The following is a 17,899-nucleotide window of genomic DNA, read 5'->3' as shown; positions in this document are numbered from 1 at the left end:
CTCTGTCTGACTCTTTTGACCCCCTCCCTGTCTGCCTGTCTCACACTGAGACTGACTGTGTCTCACCTACACTATGCCTGACCATCTGCCTCACCCTGTCCTCCACCTGGCACCTGTCTCACCTGCTCAATATCTGAGCATGTGCCTCAGGACCCATCTGTCTGCCTTAGCCTCTGTATGTCAATCTGCCTATCTCATACATCCTCTGTCTGTCTCACTCACTCACCTGCCTCACATTCTGACTCAACCCCCACTGTCTGGCTGTCTGTCTGGCACCTCCCCCCCAGCTGACCATCTGTCTCATACCTCCTCCATCTGACCACCCCACCCAGCCACTATCCATCTCCCTCACAGGTCTGCACCCTGCCCCTACTTGGCGCACATGGACATGCCAGGCCCCATTTCCCTGGTACACTCATCACATCTGTGTCATTATTGATCCCTCCCCTTACCATTCCCTCCATTCTTCCCATCTCCTAGCACCTCTCCCCCTTTCCCGTTACCTCTTCTCTCGGTCAGGCCTGGTGCTCTGAGCAAGCTCTGCAACAATGGAAGCAGATGACGATGGGTGAACACACATGGCAGCAACAGGTGACAAAACAGACAACACCTTGGACACAGACAGGATCATACCCTCCCCAGCAGCCTCCTTTTACCTGCCCCGGAACGGCCGTCTCGCTCAGCCCCACAGCCTGTGGAGCCTGGGTCTGAAACTCCTCGTAATATTCATAGTACTCGTAATCTTCATCATAGTACTACCAGTGGGAGAGACAGACAGGACAGGTCAGGGCCGAAAGGGTTAGAGCACAAAATAAGAGAGTTCTCACAAGTTTTTGTTCATGTTGCGGGACTAGGGTTTAGTTTTTAAGTCTCTCTAGGATGTAAAAGACAAGGAGCTGAGGTGGTGAATCTTTGGGTGGGTCTGAAGACTCAGTGATGAGGGAAGATCTTATTACATGGAACTGCCCATTCACCCCTCCAAAAGAGCCCTGCAGTGATTACAACAGAGCACATGTATGAACTTACTCATGACTGCTCTTCATTGTCATTCTGCTGGGGCTGGATCATGGAGGTCCTGCTAGGAAAGAGGGAGCTGGATGAAACATTCCCAATGATGTGGAATAACATCCTGCTGGGATTGGACTTCCCCAAGAGATGGAGTGAAGATCCTACTGGGATTGGATCTTCCCAAAGTGATGGAATGATGTTCTGTGGGATTGGAACTTTCCAATGAGATGGAATGATATCCTCCTAGGATGGACCTTCCAGTGATGGGGTAAGATATACTATTGGAACTGGACCTCCTCAATGACATGGAGTGAAGGCTTTGCTGAGATTAGGCATTCCAAAGAAAATAAAATGATGATCCATCTGGGATTGGATCTTCCCATTATGATGGAATGATGTTCTACTGGGATTCAATCTCCACATTGGAATGATAGTCCATCTGGGATTTGATCTTCCTAAGGTGATGGATTTATGCCCTGTTGGGATTGTAACTTGGGCAGTTCTTCCCACCAATGGTTCTGCTGGATAGGCTGCTCACAGTTCTCTGCAAACTGGTCCCTAATACCTCTACTAGCTTGGGTTGCTCTCTTGATAGATTCCAACACCAATTGCTGAGGGGCTCCTTTCCACTGATTTGAAGCAGGGACAGGTTCATATCTGCTACCCACGACAAAAAGGGCAACAGCCCCTTGATCAGAATCCCTCAGAGGGTTGGGGGGACATGAACAAAAACTGCTGATGGAATCTCTTAAGTCAACCTGTGTAATCACAGACCGAGTCATGTTATTCAATATTCTCAGCAAGAGCAGTCAATATTGCCATAAGAGTTAACATCTGTCACTCAGGAAGCAGACCAGTGATTGGTCCAAAGAGCAAGAATGGGCAGATGCTGAAAGTCCAAAATAAAAATGGAACAACATGGCGAGCACTCAGCAGGTCAGGCAGTGTCTGGGGGGTTAGGAACACCATTGACATTTCAAATTCTCCTTTGAATCAGGAGACATGAGAAAATGAGTCTGTTTTCAGCTCCAAAAGTCGATGACATGGAGAGGAGAATGGGATGTCTGTGATCAAGTGAGAAGCTTAAACAGAGACATTACCCCATTCTCATCCCAACTCGCCTTCAACTTACAATGACCTTCTCCACTTCTGACAAGTGGTCCAGAATCTCCACAGTAATTCTGTCCCTCTCCCCATAGATGGTGCCTGATCTACTGAGAGTGCCTGCCACACTCCATTTTTATTTGGGACTGCATTCACCTCTGGCAGATTAGCGCATTTATAGAGAAACTTGTGGAGGGGTGTGGTTTGGGATAGGAGGTCTTTCCTGAGGCCCCTTCCTCAGCCATGCAGTCACTCTTGGGTAGAAGCAACTCCTGTTTTTCCAGTGCTGGCCACATCAGGGAGCAGGAGCAATCACTCCAGCCGAGCCAGCCGAAGGAGCTGAGGAAAGGCTTGGATTCAAGCACTCATGCCCTGAGTGTGACCCTGGGGGGGGGGGGGGGGGCAGGGAAATGGTGGGGGGGGGCAATGGAAGTTGTCCAGTGTCAGAAATGCAAGTGCAAAGGACATGCACCACACAGGGCTGGCAGAAGAGAGTGCCTGGCAAGTGGTAGGTGGGACATGTTGGGGTTTTGGGTGTCAGATAGAGAGCAGGATGATGTTAGAGGGGTCGGAGAGGTGGGTGGAGCTTGACAGTGGGGGATAGGGGTGGTGATCAGATCAATGAAGGTGTATCCCAAGGGTCAGTGAAGAAGGCAGGGCTGGAGTTGGGGCTCAGAGACAAAATAAAGGCCGGGCTAGCAGGAGGTCAGCCTGGAGAATAAAGTGCTTGGAAGTGTCAAACAGGGCACGAGTATAGAGAAGGGAAAGAGGCAGAGACTGAGGGGGGCATAGTGGAGTGGAAAACCGGGAGGGGTCAGAGTAAAGAACGAAGGGCCTGGGAAGTCGGTGGAGCCTTGTGGGTTAGGGAACAGGGCCTGAGGTCAAAGGGAAGGGGCATGGAGCTCGAGGTGTGGCCCACTGGTAGGAGGTGGGTCCATGAGAGGGAGAAAGAACCAAGGTCTGGAACTGGGTGCAGCAGTAGCAGGATCCGGGATCTGGGTGTGGGCTAAGTTGGCAGGATTGCTGGGGATGAGGGCTGAGTTTGGTTCACTGGCAGTCACACAAGGAGCATCACCTTGACATCCTCATCCACAACCTCCCTCCAAGTTCTGAGGATAGTCCAGGTCTGGTGCAGGAGCCATGCTGATGCATGCTGATCTTCCAGAGAAGATCATTAGCAGGCCAGAGGGCAGGAAGACCATCAACAATCAACCATTGACAACAAGTCAACAGTCCCTTCTGGGAGCAAATGACCGCTCAGCGCCATTGGCTCAGCCAGATGCAGGCTAGGAGCTCGAGTGGTTTCCCAGGCAACCAGCCCACAACGTGTCACCATTGTAGCATCTTGGCGAGTCCACAACTGATCGACTCAGTCCACCATCTGATGGTGCGCAGATGGTTCATGACTTGGCCGGTGTTAGTGATGCACGGTGGGAGCAGAAACAGAGAGCGGAAGGAGCAACGGGGGAGTGAGCAGGGAGAGGGAGGGTCCCTATTCCAGCAGCCCATGGAGACCTGGGGGCAGTGGGGTATCCTTGGGGCCATGTCCATGGCCGAGGCTGACTGAAGTTAACTACTGCCTTCATCTCCCGAAGGATAGAAGGCAGCCAGGGACTCCATCTCGCATCCTTGCGGTATGCTTGGTCCCCGCCGTCTAAATCTGTAGCATGGAACAGCACGGAAACAGGCCCCTCGCCCCACCAACCCTGCTCGTTCCACCTGTTTACACTAATGCCATTTCATTCTCACACCCCCTCCCGATTTCACCCCTTGGCTATACACAGATGGGCCATTCACAATGGCCAGTAAAACCACTGGAAACATGTCTCGGGGGCATGCACAGACTCCATGCATGGTTGAGCTCAGGAGGTCAGGGTCATACCAGGTCTTTGGGACTGTGAGGCAGCAGCTCCACCCACTGCGCCATGGTGGCCAGCTGTTTTGATATATTATCATGAGTAGGTTACCACTGCCCATTACCAAGACGTGCTCTTTTATCTTTAATGGAGGCATTTTACCCATTTTCATTTCAGAAATCTTTGATGAAATGGCAACAGCTAGGTTTGACTTCTGAGCTCTGATCACTTAGGTTAGTCACTGGGCTGGGATCCCCTATAACGAGGAGTGAAACAAATGGCAGTGGGGGAGGTGGTGGAGTCCTCAAGTACTTACATACTCCTTCACGCCGGGGTCCTGACTCTGGGGGTAGTCAGGGATGGGAGTGTCACAGTCCGGGCTGTAGTGCTGGCAATAGTCGAAGGCAGCCTGGGGATCTGAGGAGATCAACAGCTGCTGGATGTCACCCTGAGGGGCGGAGAGAGAGAAACAAGGGAGATATAATACTGATGGCGATGTTGGTTTATTATTGTCACATCAAAGTTCAAAGTAAATTTATTATCAAATACATATATGTCACTATATACAATCCTGAGATACATTTTTTTGCAGGCATACACAGTAAATCCAATAACCAGAATAGAATCAATGAAAGACTGCACCAACAGGGCCGCCAACTAGGGTGCAAAAGACAACAATCTGTGCAAGTACAAAAAGAAAGAAAAAAGAAATAATAATAATAATAATATATAAGCAATAAATATCAAGAATATGAGATGAAGATTTGTTAAAGTGAATCCATAGCTTGTGATGGGACAAAGTGAAGTTGAGTGAAGTTATCCCCTTTAGTTCAAGAGCCTGATGGTTGAGAGGTAATAACTGTTCTTGAACCTGCTTGTGTGACTCCTGAGGCTCCTTCACTTTCTTCCTGATGACAGTAGTGAGAACAGAGCATGGGGTGTTGAGAGTCCCTGATGATGGATGCTGTCTTCCTGTGACAACACTCAGTGTAGATGAGCTAAATGATGGGGAGGGTTTTACCCTGCTTGGACTGGGCCATATCCACTACTTTATGTAGAATTTTTCATTCAAGGGCATTGGTATTTCCATACCAGGTTGTGATGTAACCAGTCAATATACTCTCCACCACACACGCATAAAAGTTTGTCAAAGTTTTAGATACATGACGAATCTTCACCAACCCCTAAGGAAACAAAGGTGATTCCGTGACTTCTTCATAATTGCACTTACATACAGGGCCCAGGACAGGTTCTCTGAAATAATAGCACCAAGAAAGTTAAAGTTGCTGAACCTCTCCAGCTCTGATCCACCAGTGCAGACTAGCTCGTGGACCTCTGGTTTCCTCCACCTGAAGTCAATAATCATCTCCTTGGTCTTGCTGACATTGAGTAAGAGTGGTGTTGTTGTGGCACCACTTTATTCTCCCTCCTTTATGCTGCCTCAGCTATGGCAGGTGTCATCAGCAAACTTAAATATGGCATTAGATCTGTGCTTAGCCACACAGGCATAAGTGTAAAGCAAGTGGAGCAGTGGGCGAAGAACCAGCCTTGTGGTGTTTCTGTGCTGATGGAGATCGTGGAGGAGATATTGTTGCCAATCCAAACTGACAGCAGTCTGCAAGTGAGGAAATTGGGGATCCAATTGCACAAGGGATATTGAGGCCAAAGTCTTAAAGCTTATTGATTCGTTTTGAGGGGATTAAGTTTATTGAATGCCGAGCTGTAGCTGATAAAGAGTATTCTATTGTATGCATCTTCACTGTCCAAATGTTCTAGGGTTGAGTGAAGATAGGTACAATGCCAAGATACAGTGAAACACGTCCTGCATGCTGTTCATACAGATCAAGACATGACACAGTGTGTTGAGTGAACATAATGCAGAATAAAGTGTAAGAGCTATTTAAAAAGTGCAGTGCAGATAAACAATAAAGTGCAAAATCATACCAACGTAGAGTGTTTGGCCAAAAGTCGATCTATAGTACAGGAAGTACATTAATGAGTCTGTTAAGAGTGGGATTGAACTTGTCCTTAAGCCTTGTGAGGCTTTCGTATCCTCTGCCCATTGGTTGGGGGCGTGGTGCGGCAAAGAGGCCATAACCAGGGTGGGTGGGGTACTTGATTATGCTGATGGCTTTCCTGAGGCAGCAAGAAGTATAGACAGAGGGGAGGCTGTTTGCTGCGATGTGCTAGGTTTAGGACCATCAGGAAGAGGAGAGTCCCTGGTGTAGCACAGATGCAGTAAGACACACATTGGCCAAGGTGGATACACAAGTCTTTTTTGCATTTGTATCACAGATGCACACTGAGACTGCATTGGCTTCTAGTTTCAGAGTCACACAGCAATGCAACAGACCCCTCGGCCCATTGTGTCTGCACTGACCATCAACTACCCAATTTCACTCACTCAATTCTCCCCACAACTCCCTCCCCTCCCCTGATTCTACCCCTTGCCTTCACACTGGGGGCAATTCACAGCTGCCAATTAAACCACCCGACCACAACCGGAGCACCCCTGGCAAACTCACCTGGTCACACAGGGGACATGCAGACTCCACACACAGACAGCATTGGGATCGAACCCTGTTCTCTCGACCTGTGAGGCAGCAGCTCTACCCACTTCACCATTGTCCCACCCGGTCAAGCCTGCTATTTCTGATGAACCCTAATCATACAATGACCTCTCCCTGCCCTACCTCACTGATCCTGCCCACCACGTCTTCCTATTCTGTCCCAGCCAGGCAGACTCCACCCTGACTACCCACATCATCGCTCTGCAATCATTCCTAACACCCCAGCTCCAGAGGGAGTGTAATGTTACACACGCCCTCTCCAAACCACAGGCAGATGCTCAACCCTTCACCCCCATTTGCTGAGTGGTCACTGTTCCAGTGTTTGAACTGCAACAACGCAGTGTGTCCTCAACAGTACTAGCCAGAAGATCATTCATCTTGAGCACAGGTAGAGGTAGCTTCAGTCTGTATCTGACCCAGAGAGTGTGTGATGGGACAGAGTAAAGGGAACTTCATTCGCTGCCTGACCCTGGATGAGAGTGATGGGGCAGTGTAGAGGGAGCCTCACTCTGTGTCTGATGCTCGGAGTGTGTGATAGGACAGTGCAGAGGGATCGTCACTCTGTTTCTGACCTGTAATGTTCCTGCCTTAAAACTTATGAATAGTTTAAAGAATCAATAGAACATAATCAATAGAACAAAGAACTTCTAGAGGTATATTAAGAGCAAAAGGATAGTAAGGGATAAAATTGGTCTTCTTGAAGATCAGAGTGGTCGGCTATGTATGGAACCAAAAGAAATGGGGGAGATCTTAAATTTTTTTTTTGCGTCTGTATTTACTAAAGAAACTGGCATGGAGTCTAATGGAAATAAGGCAAACAAGTAGTGAGGTCATGGAACCTATACAGGTTGAAGAGGAGGAGGTGCTTGCTATCTTGAGGCAAATCAGAGTAGATAAATCTCCAGGACCTGACAGGGTATTCCCTTGGACCTTGAAGGAGACTAGTGTTGAAATTGCAGGGGCCCTGGCTGATATATTTAAAATGTCGGTATCTACGGGTGAGGTGCCAGAGGATTGGAGGATAGCTCATGTTGTTTAAAAAAGGCTCTAAAAGTAATCTGGGAAATTATAGGCTGGTAATTTTGACGTCAGTAGTAGATAAGTTACTGGAAGGGGTACTAAGAGATAGGATCTACAAGTATTTGGATAGAAAGGGACTTATTAGGGAGAGTCAACATGGCTTTATGCGTGGTAGGTCATGTTTAACCAATTTATTGGAGTTTTTCGAGGAGGTTACCAGGAAAGTGGATGAAGAAAATGCAGTGGATGTTGTCTACATGGACTTCAGTAAGTCCTTTGATAAGGTCCTGCATGGGAGGTTGATTAGGAAGATTCAGTCACTAGGTATACATGGAGAGGTTGTAAATTGGATTAGACATTGGCTTAATGGAAGAAGCCAGAGAGTGGTAATAGAGTATTGCTTCTCTGAGTGGAGGCCTGTGACTAGTGGTGTACCACAGGGATCACTGCTGGGTCCATTGTTATTTGTCATCTATATCAATGATCTGGATGATAATGTGGTAAATTGGATCAGCAAATTTGCTGATGATACAAAGACTGGAGGTGTAGTGGACAGTGAGGAAGGTTTTCAAAGCTTGCAGAGGGATTTGGACCAGCTGGAAAAATGGGCTGAAAAATGGCAGATGGAGTTTAATACAGACACGTGTGAGGTATTGTACTTTGGAAGGACAAACCAAGGTAGAACATACAAGGTAAATGGTAGGGCACTGAGGAATCTGGGATTACAGATACAAAATTCCCTAAAAGTGGCATCACAGGTAGATAGGGTCGTAAAGACAGCTTTTGGTACATTGGCCTTTATAAATCAAAGTATTGAGTATAAGAGTTGGAATGTTATGGTGAGGTTGTATAAGGCATTGGTGAGGCCAAATTTGGAGTATTGTGTGAATTTTAGTCACTAAATTACAGGAAGGATATCAATAAGGTTGAAAGAGTGCAGAGAAGGTTTACAAGGATGTTGCTGGGACTTGAGAAACTGACTTACAGAGAAAGGTTGAATAGGTTAGGACTTTATTCCCTGGAGCACAGAAGAATGAGGGGAGATTTGATAGAGATATATAAAATTATGGTGGGTATAGAGTGAATGCAAGCAGGCTTTTTCCACTGAAGCTAGGGGAGAAAAAAACCAGAGGACATGGGTTAAGGGTGAAGGGGGAAAAGTTTAAAGGGAACATTTGGGGGGGGGGCTTCTTCACACAGAGTGGTGGGAGTGTGTTGCCAGGTGAAGTGGTAAATGCGGGCTCACTTTTAACATTTAAAAAAAACTTGGAGAGGTACATGGATGAGAGGTGTATGGAGGGATATGGCCCAGGTACAGGTCAGTGGGACTAGGCAGAAAAATGGTTCGGCACAGCCAGGAAGGGCCAAAAGGCCTGTTTCTGTGCTGTAATGTTCCATGGTTCTATAATCTCAGAGGGCTGTTTGCCTGGAGGAGAGCTGTTGGGAGTGGCAAAGATGAGAAAGCTCATACCCTGATGAACAACAGAATAATCTGGGCCACCTACTGATAAATTTAATCCATTTGTGTTATTTTGTGTGGTGACAGTTTCACTGTTATCTGTGCCCTGAAGATGTTTCCCCCATAGCCCAGCCAACCTGAATTCGATCAGATGTGGTCCCCAACTGCAGGAGCACAATAAGGTTAAATCTACTGCAAGTTAACAAATCCCAGAACTATGGACGTTATCCTGCAGGCTAATACAATAAAAAAAACAAATATATATATATATATACACATATACATATTATCTTATGTATTTATATTTGTTTTATTTTATTTGGTATTACTGTGTTCTTTATCTTTTGTGGGGGTCGGGATTGTGCTGCACCAGATCCAGACTGACAATTATTTTATTCTACTTACACTTGTGTACAGGAAGTGACATTAAACAGCCTTGAACCTTACCCCAAGTAAGTGCAGCACACTCAGGATACTGCGAATTTAAATCCCCATTCCTGGCATACAAAATCTAGTCCTCATATTCCAGTACAGCACCAAATGTCCCAAAGTATGCTTCACAATAGCAGGAGAACTGTGCATTGCCCCATTGCTTGCAACAAACAAATATTCAGTTGAATCTCCAGCCTTTCAGTTGAGTCCATACTTACTGCGGTAGCATTGACTGTGAATGTTTTCACAGTTTAGCCCAATCCCTGAAGATCAGAGGTTCGAGAGAGGCCCCTCCAGGAATGTTTGAAGTCTGAATCTCTCCTCTAAGGAGTTGAGAAGGATGAAGGGAGCATCTCACTGAAACCTACCAAACACTGAAAGATCTGGATAGAGTTGGCATCAAGGGTGCACTTCCAATAAAAGGAAAGTCTAGGATGCAAGGTGATAGCTTCAGAATAAAGGGATGGCCCTTTAAAACTGAAAAAGGGGGAATTCCCTCAGCCAGAGGATGCTGAATCTGTGGAATTTGTTAAAAGAGGGCTGTGGAGGCCAAGTCATCTCATGCATATAAAGTATTTAAGGTAGAGATTGACAGGTTCTTGTTTGGTGAGAGGTTTAAAGTTTATGGGGAGAAGGAGTGAGCATGGGGTTGGAAAAGATCAGCTAGGACTGAATGGAGGACCAGATTCGATGGGCCAAATGGCCTAATTCTGCCCCCTATAACATATGGTCTCTTACCTCGAACACCTCCTCATCTAGGATCCTGGTTCCAAACACCACAATGCCCTTGGTATCGACGATGGGCTTGTGGCTGCGGGGTAGTTGCTTGGTCACCGTCTTCTTGCAGTCAACGATCATGGTGACCTTCTTCTTCTGTACGCTGATGGCCAGCCGGTGCCACCTGTCGGTGAGAGAACCGGACGAAGTGTTCAGAGACAAGGTGAGAGGCTGTAGGTGGTCACCGGGTTACAGAATGATGCTCAAGAGAGGCCGCTTTGGACCTTGATTCACAGGAGCAGAATCAGGCCATTTGGCGCATCAATTTTGCTTCAATATGCAACCAAGGCTGATTTACTTACCCTCCAAACCCCATCTCCTGCCTTCTCCACGTAATCTTTAATGCCCTTAATATTTATTAGCCCCCATAGCTGGCTGTTGCAATGAAATCCACAGATTCACCATCCTCAGTCTGAAAAAATATCCCATCACCTCGGTTCTGAAGGGATGTTCTTTTATTCCGAGGTTGTCCTCTGGCCTTAGACTCACCCACTACTGGAAACATCCTCTCCACATCCATTCTATCCAAGGCCTTCAATATTAAAAGGCTCTGATTAGACTTCCCACTCATCCTTTGAAACTGCAATAAAGCAGGCCCAGGGTCATCAGACGAGCCTCATAAATTAACCCTTTCAACCCTGGGATCATTCTCGTTAACCTCTTCTGGATTCTCTCCAACACTAGTACCCTTACCTTAGATATGTGGCCCAAAACAGCTCATATGCTCCAAATGTGATCTGACCTTATAAAGCCTGAGGTGTATGCTCTGGCCTTTTTATTCCAGTCCATTTAAAATTAATGGTAACATTGCACTTGTCTTCTTTATTACAACTCAATCTGTAAGTTAATCTTCAGGGAATCCTGCACTAGGATTCCCGTCCCTTTGCAAATCTGATTTCTAAATTCTCTCCCCATTTAGGAAATAGTCTACACTTTTATTCCTTCTACCAAAGTGCATGACCACACATTTAACAATACTGTATTTCATCAGCCTCTTCTTTGCCTGTTCTCCCAAATGCCCAAGTCTTTCTCAATACTCCCTGCTTCTTGAACACAACCTGCTACTCCACTAATTGTTGTATCATCAACAAGCTTGGCCACAAAGCCAACAATTTCATCACCCATATCATTAACATATAATGCAAAAAGTTGTAGACCCGACATTGACCCCTCAAAGAACACCACTGTTCACTGGAAGCCAAAAAGATAAAGGCCCCCTTTATTCCTTTTATTCCTAATTTATACATTATGTCAGTCAGCCAAACTAGTGCCATTCCTATAGTACTATGGGTTCCTATCTTGTTTAGCAGCATCATGTGTGGCACCTTGTCAAATGACTTCTGAAAATTCAAATAAAAAACATCCACTGACACCTTTTGTGTATCCTGTTTGTTAGTTCCTCAAAAAATTCTAACATATTTGTCAGGCAAGATCTCCCCTTAAGGAAACCATGCTGACTTTGGCTACTTCTCCATTGTCGATTTCCAACACTTCAATGTCCACTCAAGTCCCTCTTCTACATTTTATATATCTGTAAACATTTTGGTTTCCTCTTTTATATTATTAGTTAGCTTAACATTCATATTTTCTCCCCTTATTACTTTTTTTCTCAGTCTTCTGTTGGTTTTTAAAAGCATCACGATCCCCTAGCTTCCCACTAATTTTCACAATATTTTATGACTTCCCCCTTTGCTTTTATTCTGTCTGACTTTCCTTGTTAGTCAGCATTGCTTCATCCTCCTTTTAGAATGTTTCTTCTTCAATGGGATGAAATGATCCTATATTTTCTGAATTACACCCTTAAACATCTGATACTTCTGCTATATTATCATCCCTCCTAGGGTTGTTTCTAATCAACTTTGGCCAGCTCATCTTTCATGACTCTGTAGTTACCTTTGCTCAACTGTAATACCAATATCTTCTGCCTCTCAAACTGCAGGGTGAATCCTATCATAATATAATCATTGTCTTCTTAGATTCCCTTTACTTTATGCTTCCTAATCAAATCTTAGTCAAGACTTGGACAAGTCAAGTCCATATCTCCCTCTAATTGATCCTCAATTTTCTCATCAGCTGACTTCAATCAATGAGGATTGGTAACAATATCTCCTCCTAGCTGATCACCAGCCTCAGGTTTAACTTCCTGCTTTGCTTTCTACACACCCATGACAGAGTTCCAAAACCATCTTCAAATTCACCAGTGACACTGTTGTTGAATAAATCACATGGTGATAAGACAGCTTACTGGAGCAAGGTAGGACACTTAGTTGAGTGGCTTTGCAACAGAACTTCTCACTCAATGTCAGTAAAACTAAAGAATTGATTATTGGCTTCAGGAAGGAGAAGCAGGGTGTATGTGTTACAGTCTACATTGCAGGAGAGGTGGTGAACAGGGTCAACAGCTTTAAATTCCTGGGCATTAACATACTGGATGGCTTGTCCGGAACTCAACACATAGATGCATTCACATGAAAAGCACACAGTTTCTTTACTTCAGAGGTTAAAGAAGTTTGGCTTGTCCCCAAACACTCTAATGCTCTTCAGTAACTTATTGGTAGAGGTATCCTGACTGGTTGCATCATAGTGTAGTACAGCAATTCGAACGTGCAAGAACAAAAGAAGTGCAGAGATTAGTGCGCTCAGCCCAAAACACCACAGTCACATCCTTCTCCACCACTGGTAGTTTCTACAGGACGCACTGCCTCAAGAAGGCAACACCCATCATCAAAGTTTCTCAACACCTGGCCCATACCATCCTCAGAGATACAGAAGCCTGCAGCACAGCACCTGCAACCATTTGGTTCTTGGCTCAGTTAGCACACCCTAATCACTACAGTATAACAGCACTATGATTAATTTTATTGCTTTGTAGTTAAATGGACTTTGTTCTTTTTGTTCTAATTGAGTTATTTCATGTAAAGTTTATACATAATTGAAGATTAATTGTTTTCTTTGTGAATGCTACTTACATAATGCAACCTGGACATCGGAAGGTTAGGCGGGGGGTGGGGTGGTGGTGTTGGGATTCAATCAGGTCCACTGCTCGAGTAGAAACAGAAGCAACGGATTGCTACAACGAAAGAAACCTTTGACCAGTGATCAATCGGCTTTGGGGATTGATCAGCAAGAACATATTAAAGGAAGGCAGGGGAAAGTGCAGCGTCTGTCATCTGAGTGGACAGAGTCGGAGTGGTGATCTTGAGGCTTCAGCTCTTCAAGGTTTCTGTGAAGAGAGGCATCAGCTGGAGAAAGCAAAGGAAAGGAAAGCTCAAAGCTAAGTTTTTTTTTTCCATCCCTTCTTCATACCTGCTCAGCTAGGACAGTAGAGATGCCAGGCAGGGTGGTTGAAAGATCCTCTTGCAGAATGTGGGAAGGCAGGGAAACCTCCTGTGTCCCTGATGACTACAAATGTGAGAAGTGCATCCAGCTACAGATTGTAACAATCTGCAATAAGGAGCTGGAGCTGGAACTGAATGAGCTCCGGATCATTCGGGAGGCTGAGTGGGGACAGGTTAGGACTAGGACATATAGAGAGGTAGTTACACCCAAGGTTCAGGACACAGAAAACTAGGTGACAGTTGGGAAGGGGAAAGGGGTTAAGGAGCCAGTGCAGAGTACCCCTGTTGGCCATCAACCTCAACAACACTTTGGACCTAACAGAGGAAAGTCACAGTGGTTGGGTCTCTGGCACTGAGTTGGCCACTGTGATTCAGAAGGGAAAGAGAGGAGAACAGGCACACTGCGGTGATAGGGGTTTTGTTGGTTAGGGGAATGGACAGGAGGTTCTATGGGCAAGAATGAGATTCCTGGATGGTATGTTGCCTCCAAGGTGCCAGGGTCCGGGATATCTCGGATCAACTCCTCAGCATTCTCAAGTGGGAGGGTGATCAGGTAATGTCCATGTAGGTACCAATGACACGGGTAGAACAAGTGATGAGGTTCTGCATAGGGAGTTCAGGGAGTTAGGTGCTAAGATAAAGAGCAAGACTCCAGGATTGTGATCTCAGGATTGCTACCCATGTCATATGCTAGTGAGGCCAGAACAAGGAAGATTTAATACGTGGCTAAGGAGTTGGTGTAGGAGGGATGGCATAAGAGTTTCGGATCATTAGGCTCTCTTTCACAAAAGCTGGCACCTGTACCGAAGGGGCAGTTTGCAACTGAACTGGAGGGGGACTAATATCCTAGCGGGAAGGTTTGTTAATGCTGCATGGAGGAGTTTAAACTAGAATTATGGGATATGGGAACCAGAGTGCCAGAACAGTTAGTGGAGAGGTTGTGGAGGCAGATGTTGGTAAGACCTCAGACAAAGTCAGGAATGAAAAGGTTGAGTGTGCTGTGACACTAGTGTCTTGAGCTGCGTATATTTCAATGCAAGAAGTATCGTAGGAAAGGCAGATGATAGCACACAAGATGAGGTATCTGGTTTACAAAGAGGCAATGTGTAGTAAGGAGAGGCTGTTGATCGGGCAAAACACAGTTAACAGGATAAAGGCAGAAAAAAGTGAAAAGGGCAAAGGGTTTTGTATTTGAATATGCAAAGTATATAGAACAAGGTAGATGAATCTGTAGTACAGTTGCAGATTGGCAGGTATGATGTTGTTGGCTTCACTGAATCATGGCAGAAAGGAGATTATAACTGGGAGCTTAAAGTTCAAATATACATGTTGTATCAAAAGGGCAGGCAGAGAGGGACGATGTTACTCTGTTGGTAAAAAATGAAATCAAATCATTAGGAAGAGGTGACATAGGGTCGAAAGTTGTTGAATCATTGTGGATAGAGCTAAGAAGCTGAAGAGGTAAAAAGACCCTGATGGGAATTGTATACAAACCCCAAACAGTAGTATGGATGTGATCTACAAATTACAATGGGAGATAGAAAATGCATGCCAGAAGGGCTTAGTTACAATAATCATGGGGGGATTTCAATATGCAGGTAGATTAGGAAAATCAGATTGGTGCTAGATTCCAGGAGGGGAAGTTTATAGTGTGTCTATGAGATGTCTTTCAGAGCAGTTCATGGCTGAGCCCAGTTGAGATCAGCTATTCTGGATTGGGTGTTGTTCAATGAACCAGAGTTGATTAGAGAGCTTAAGGAAAAAGAACTCTAAGGAGAAAGTGATCATAATATGACTTAATTCACCTTGAAATTTGAGGAGAAGCTAAAGTCAGATATCAGTACTACAGTGAAGTCAAGGAAATGACAGAGGCATGAGAGAGGAGTTGGCCAGAACTGATTGGAAAAGAAGACTGACAGGAATGAAGGCAGAGCAGCAATGGCTGGAATTTCTGGAAGCAATTCAGAAGAAGAAGAGGAAGAAGTATTCTAAAGGAAAGATGACAATACTCTGGATAACAACAGAAATCAAAGCCACCATAAAAGCCAAAGAGAGTATAATAGAGCAAAAGTTAGTGGGAGGTCAAACTATTGGGAAGCTGTTAAAAACCAAAAGGAAGGTAACTAAATATTCATTAAGAATGTGAAGATGGAATAGAAAAGTAAGCTAGCCAATAAAATTAAAGAAGATACCAAAATGTCTTCAGATATGTAAAGTGTCAAAGAGAGGTGAGAGTAGATATTGGACCACTGGAAAACAATGAAGGAGAGGTAATAATGGAGGAACAAGGAAATGGCAGATGAACTGAATCAGTATTTTGCATCAGTCTTCACTGTGGAAGACACAAGCAGTATGGTGGAAGTTCCAGGTGTCCGGGGTCATGAAGTGTGTGAAGTTACCAGTACTAGAAAGAAAGTTATTGAGATATTGGAAGGTCTGAAGATAGACAAGTCACCTGGACCTCATGGTGTACACCCCAGGCTTCTGAAAGAAGTGACTGAAGAAATTGTGAAGGCATTAGTAATGATCTTTGAAGAATCACTAGGTTTTGGAATGTTTCCAGAAAACTAGAAATTGGAAATGTAATTCCACTCTTCAAGAAGGGTGAAAGGCAGAAGAAAGGAAACTATAGGACAGTTAGTTGGTCTGACCTCAGAGGGTGAGTAGCTGTTGGAGTCAATTATTAAGGATAAATCTCAAGGTACTTGGAGACACATAGTAAAGTAGGCCATAGTCAGCATCATTTACTCAAGGGAAAATCTCGCCTGACAGATCTCTTGGAATTCTTGAAGAAATAATGAGCAGGATAGACAAAGGAGAATCAGTTGATGTTGTGTACTTAATTTTAAGAATACTTTTGAGAAGGTGCCACACATGAGGTTGCTTAACAAGCTACATGCCCATGGAAAGTTTCTAGCGTGGATAGATCAATGGCCGATTAGCAGGAGACAAAGAATGGGAATAAAGGGAGCCTTTTCTCGTTGGCTACTGGTGACTAGTGGGAATGATTATTTTACATTTGGTGGAATTGATAACTTTGTTGCAAAGTTTGTAGATGATATGAAGATAGGTGGAGGGACAGGTAGTTTTGAGGAAGTAGAGGGACTACAGAAGGAGTTAGAAAGATTAGGAGAATGGGGAAAGAAATGGCAGATGGAATACTGTGTCAGGAAGTGTATGGTCATGTACTTTGGTACAAGAAATGAAAGGGTTGACGAATTTCAAAATGGAGAGAAAATACAAAAAAACTGAGGCACAAAGGGACTTGGAAATCCTTGTGCAGGATTTCTTTAAGGTTAAGTAGCAGGTTGAGTCTGTGGAAAGGAAGGCAAATATGATGTTAGTATTCATTTCAAGAGAACTAGAATATAAAAGCAAGGATGTAATGTTGAGACTTTACAAAGCACTAATGAAGCTTCACTTAGAATATTGTGAGCAGTTTTGAGCCCGTTATCTTTGAAATGATGTGCCAAAACTGGAAAGAGTTCAAAGGAGGTTCACAAAAATGATTCCAGGATTCAAAGGATTGTCATATGAAGAGTGTTTGGTGGCTCTGAGCTGTGTTCACTAGAATTCAGAAGAATAAGGGATGACTTCATTGAAACCTATCAAATGGCAAAAGGCCTTGATAGAGTGGATGTGGAGAAGATGTTTTCTATAGTGGGAGAGTCTAAGAACAAGGTACACAGCCTCAGAATAGAGGGGCTTCCTTTTAGAATGGATATGAGGAGGAATTTCTTTAGCCAGAGAGTGTTGAATCTGTGGAATTCTTTGCCACAGGCAGCTGTGGAGGCCAAGTCTTTATATATACTTAAAGCAGAATTCGATAGGTTCTCAATTGGTCAGAGCATGAAGGGATACGGGGAGAAGGCAGGAGATTGTGGTTGAGAGTAAAATTGGATCAGCCACGATGAAATGGTGGAACAGACTTGATGGGCCAAATGGCCTAATTCTGCTCCCATATCTTATGGTTTTATGGCATTATGTGCCTGTGATGCAGCTGCAGGTTAATTCATTGTATCTGTGTATATAACAATATACTCAACTTTGACTTTGGTCCATTGGCGCGTGCACACTCCCTGCAAGAACTACGTCATCCTCTCTGCCAAACCCTCTCCCATGGCCCTATGAACAGCTCAAGTGCCTTCATTGATTTCCCAGTTGTAGCCACCCACATGTTTTTAATCATGTTAATTTTGGTTCTTACACAAATCAACTTCATTCTCATCTCTCTTAGTCCTTAGTCCTCAATGAACAGTTGATCTCCATCCACCCTACCTGTGAAATCCCCCAGTCAGATTTCCTCCCACCCTCCTCTGTTTCAAGAGAATACCA

At 44.8% G+C, this 17,899-nt stretch overlaps 1 protein-coding gene across 1 annotated transcript in view; it reads right to left on the bottom strand.

The window, feature by feature from the left end:
- Positions 1–17,899, bottom strand: part of LOC140198073 (collagen alpha-1(V) chain-like) — a 269,358-nt gene that overhangs the window by 160,219 nt on the left and 91,240 nt on the right. Inside the window, exons 4-6 of the mRNA XM_072258945.1 lie at positions 10,188–10,350; positions 4,285–4,416; positions 657–755 (exon numbers count right to left, since the gene is read on the bottom strand). Of these exons, the coding sequence (XP_072115046.1) occupies positions 657–755; positions 4,285–4,416; positions 10,188–10,350 (394 nt within the window). The remainder of the gene's footprint in view (positions 1–656; positions 756–4,284; positions 4,417–10,187; positions 10,351–17,899) is intronic.

Source organism: Mobula birostris, chromosome 5, assembly GCF_030028105.1.
Source record: "Mobula birostris isolate sMobBir1 chromosome 5, sMobBir1.hap1, whole genome shotgun sequence".
Lineage (NCBI taxonomy): Eukaryota > Metazoa > Chordata > Chondrichthyes > Myliobatiformes > Myliobatidae > Mobula > Mobula birostris.
Note: the sequence above shows the minus strand (reverse complement) of the source record. Positions and strands in the feature narration are given on the sequence as shown.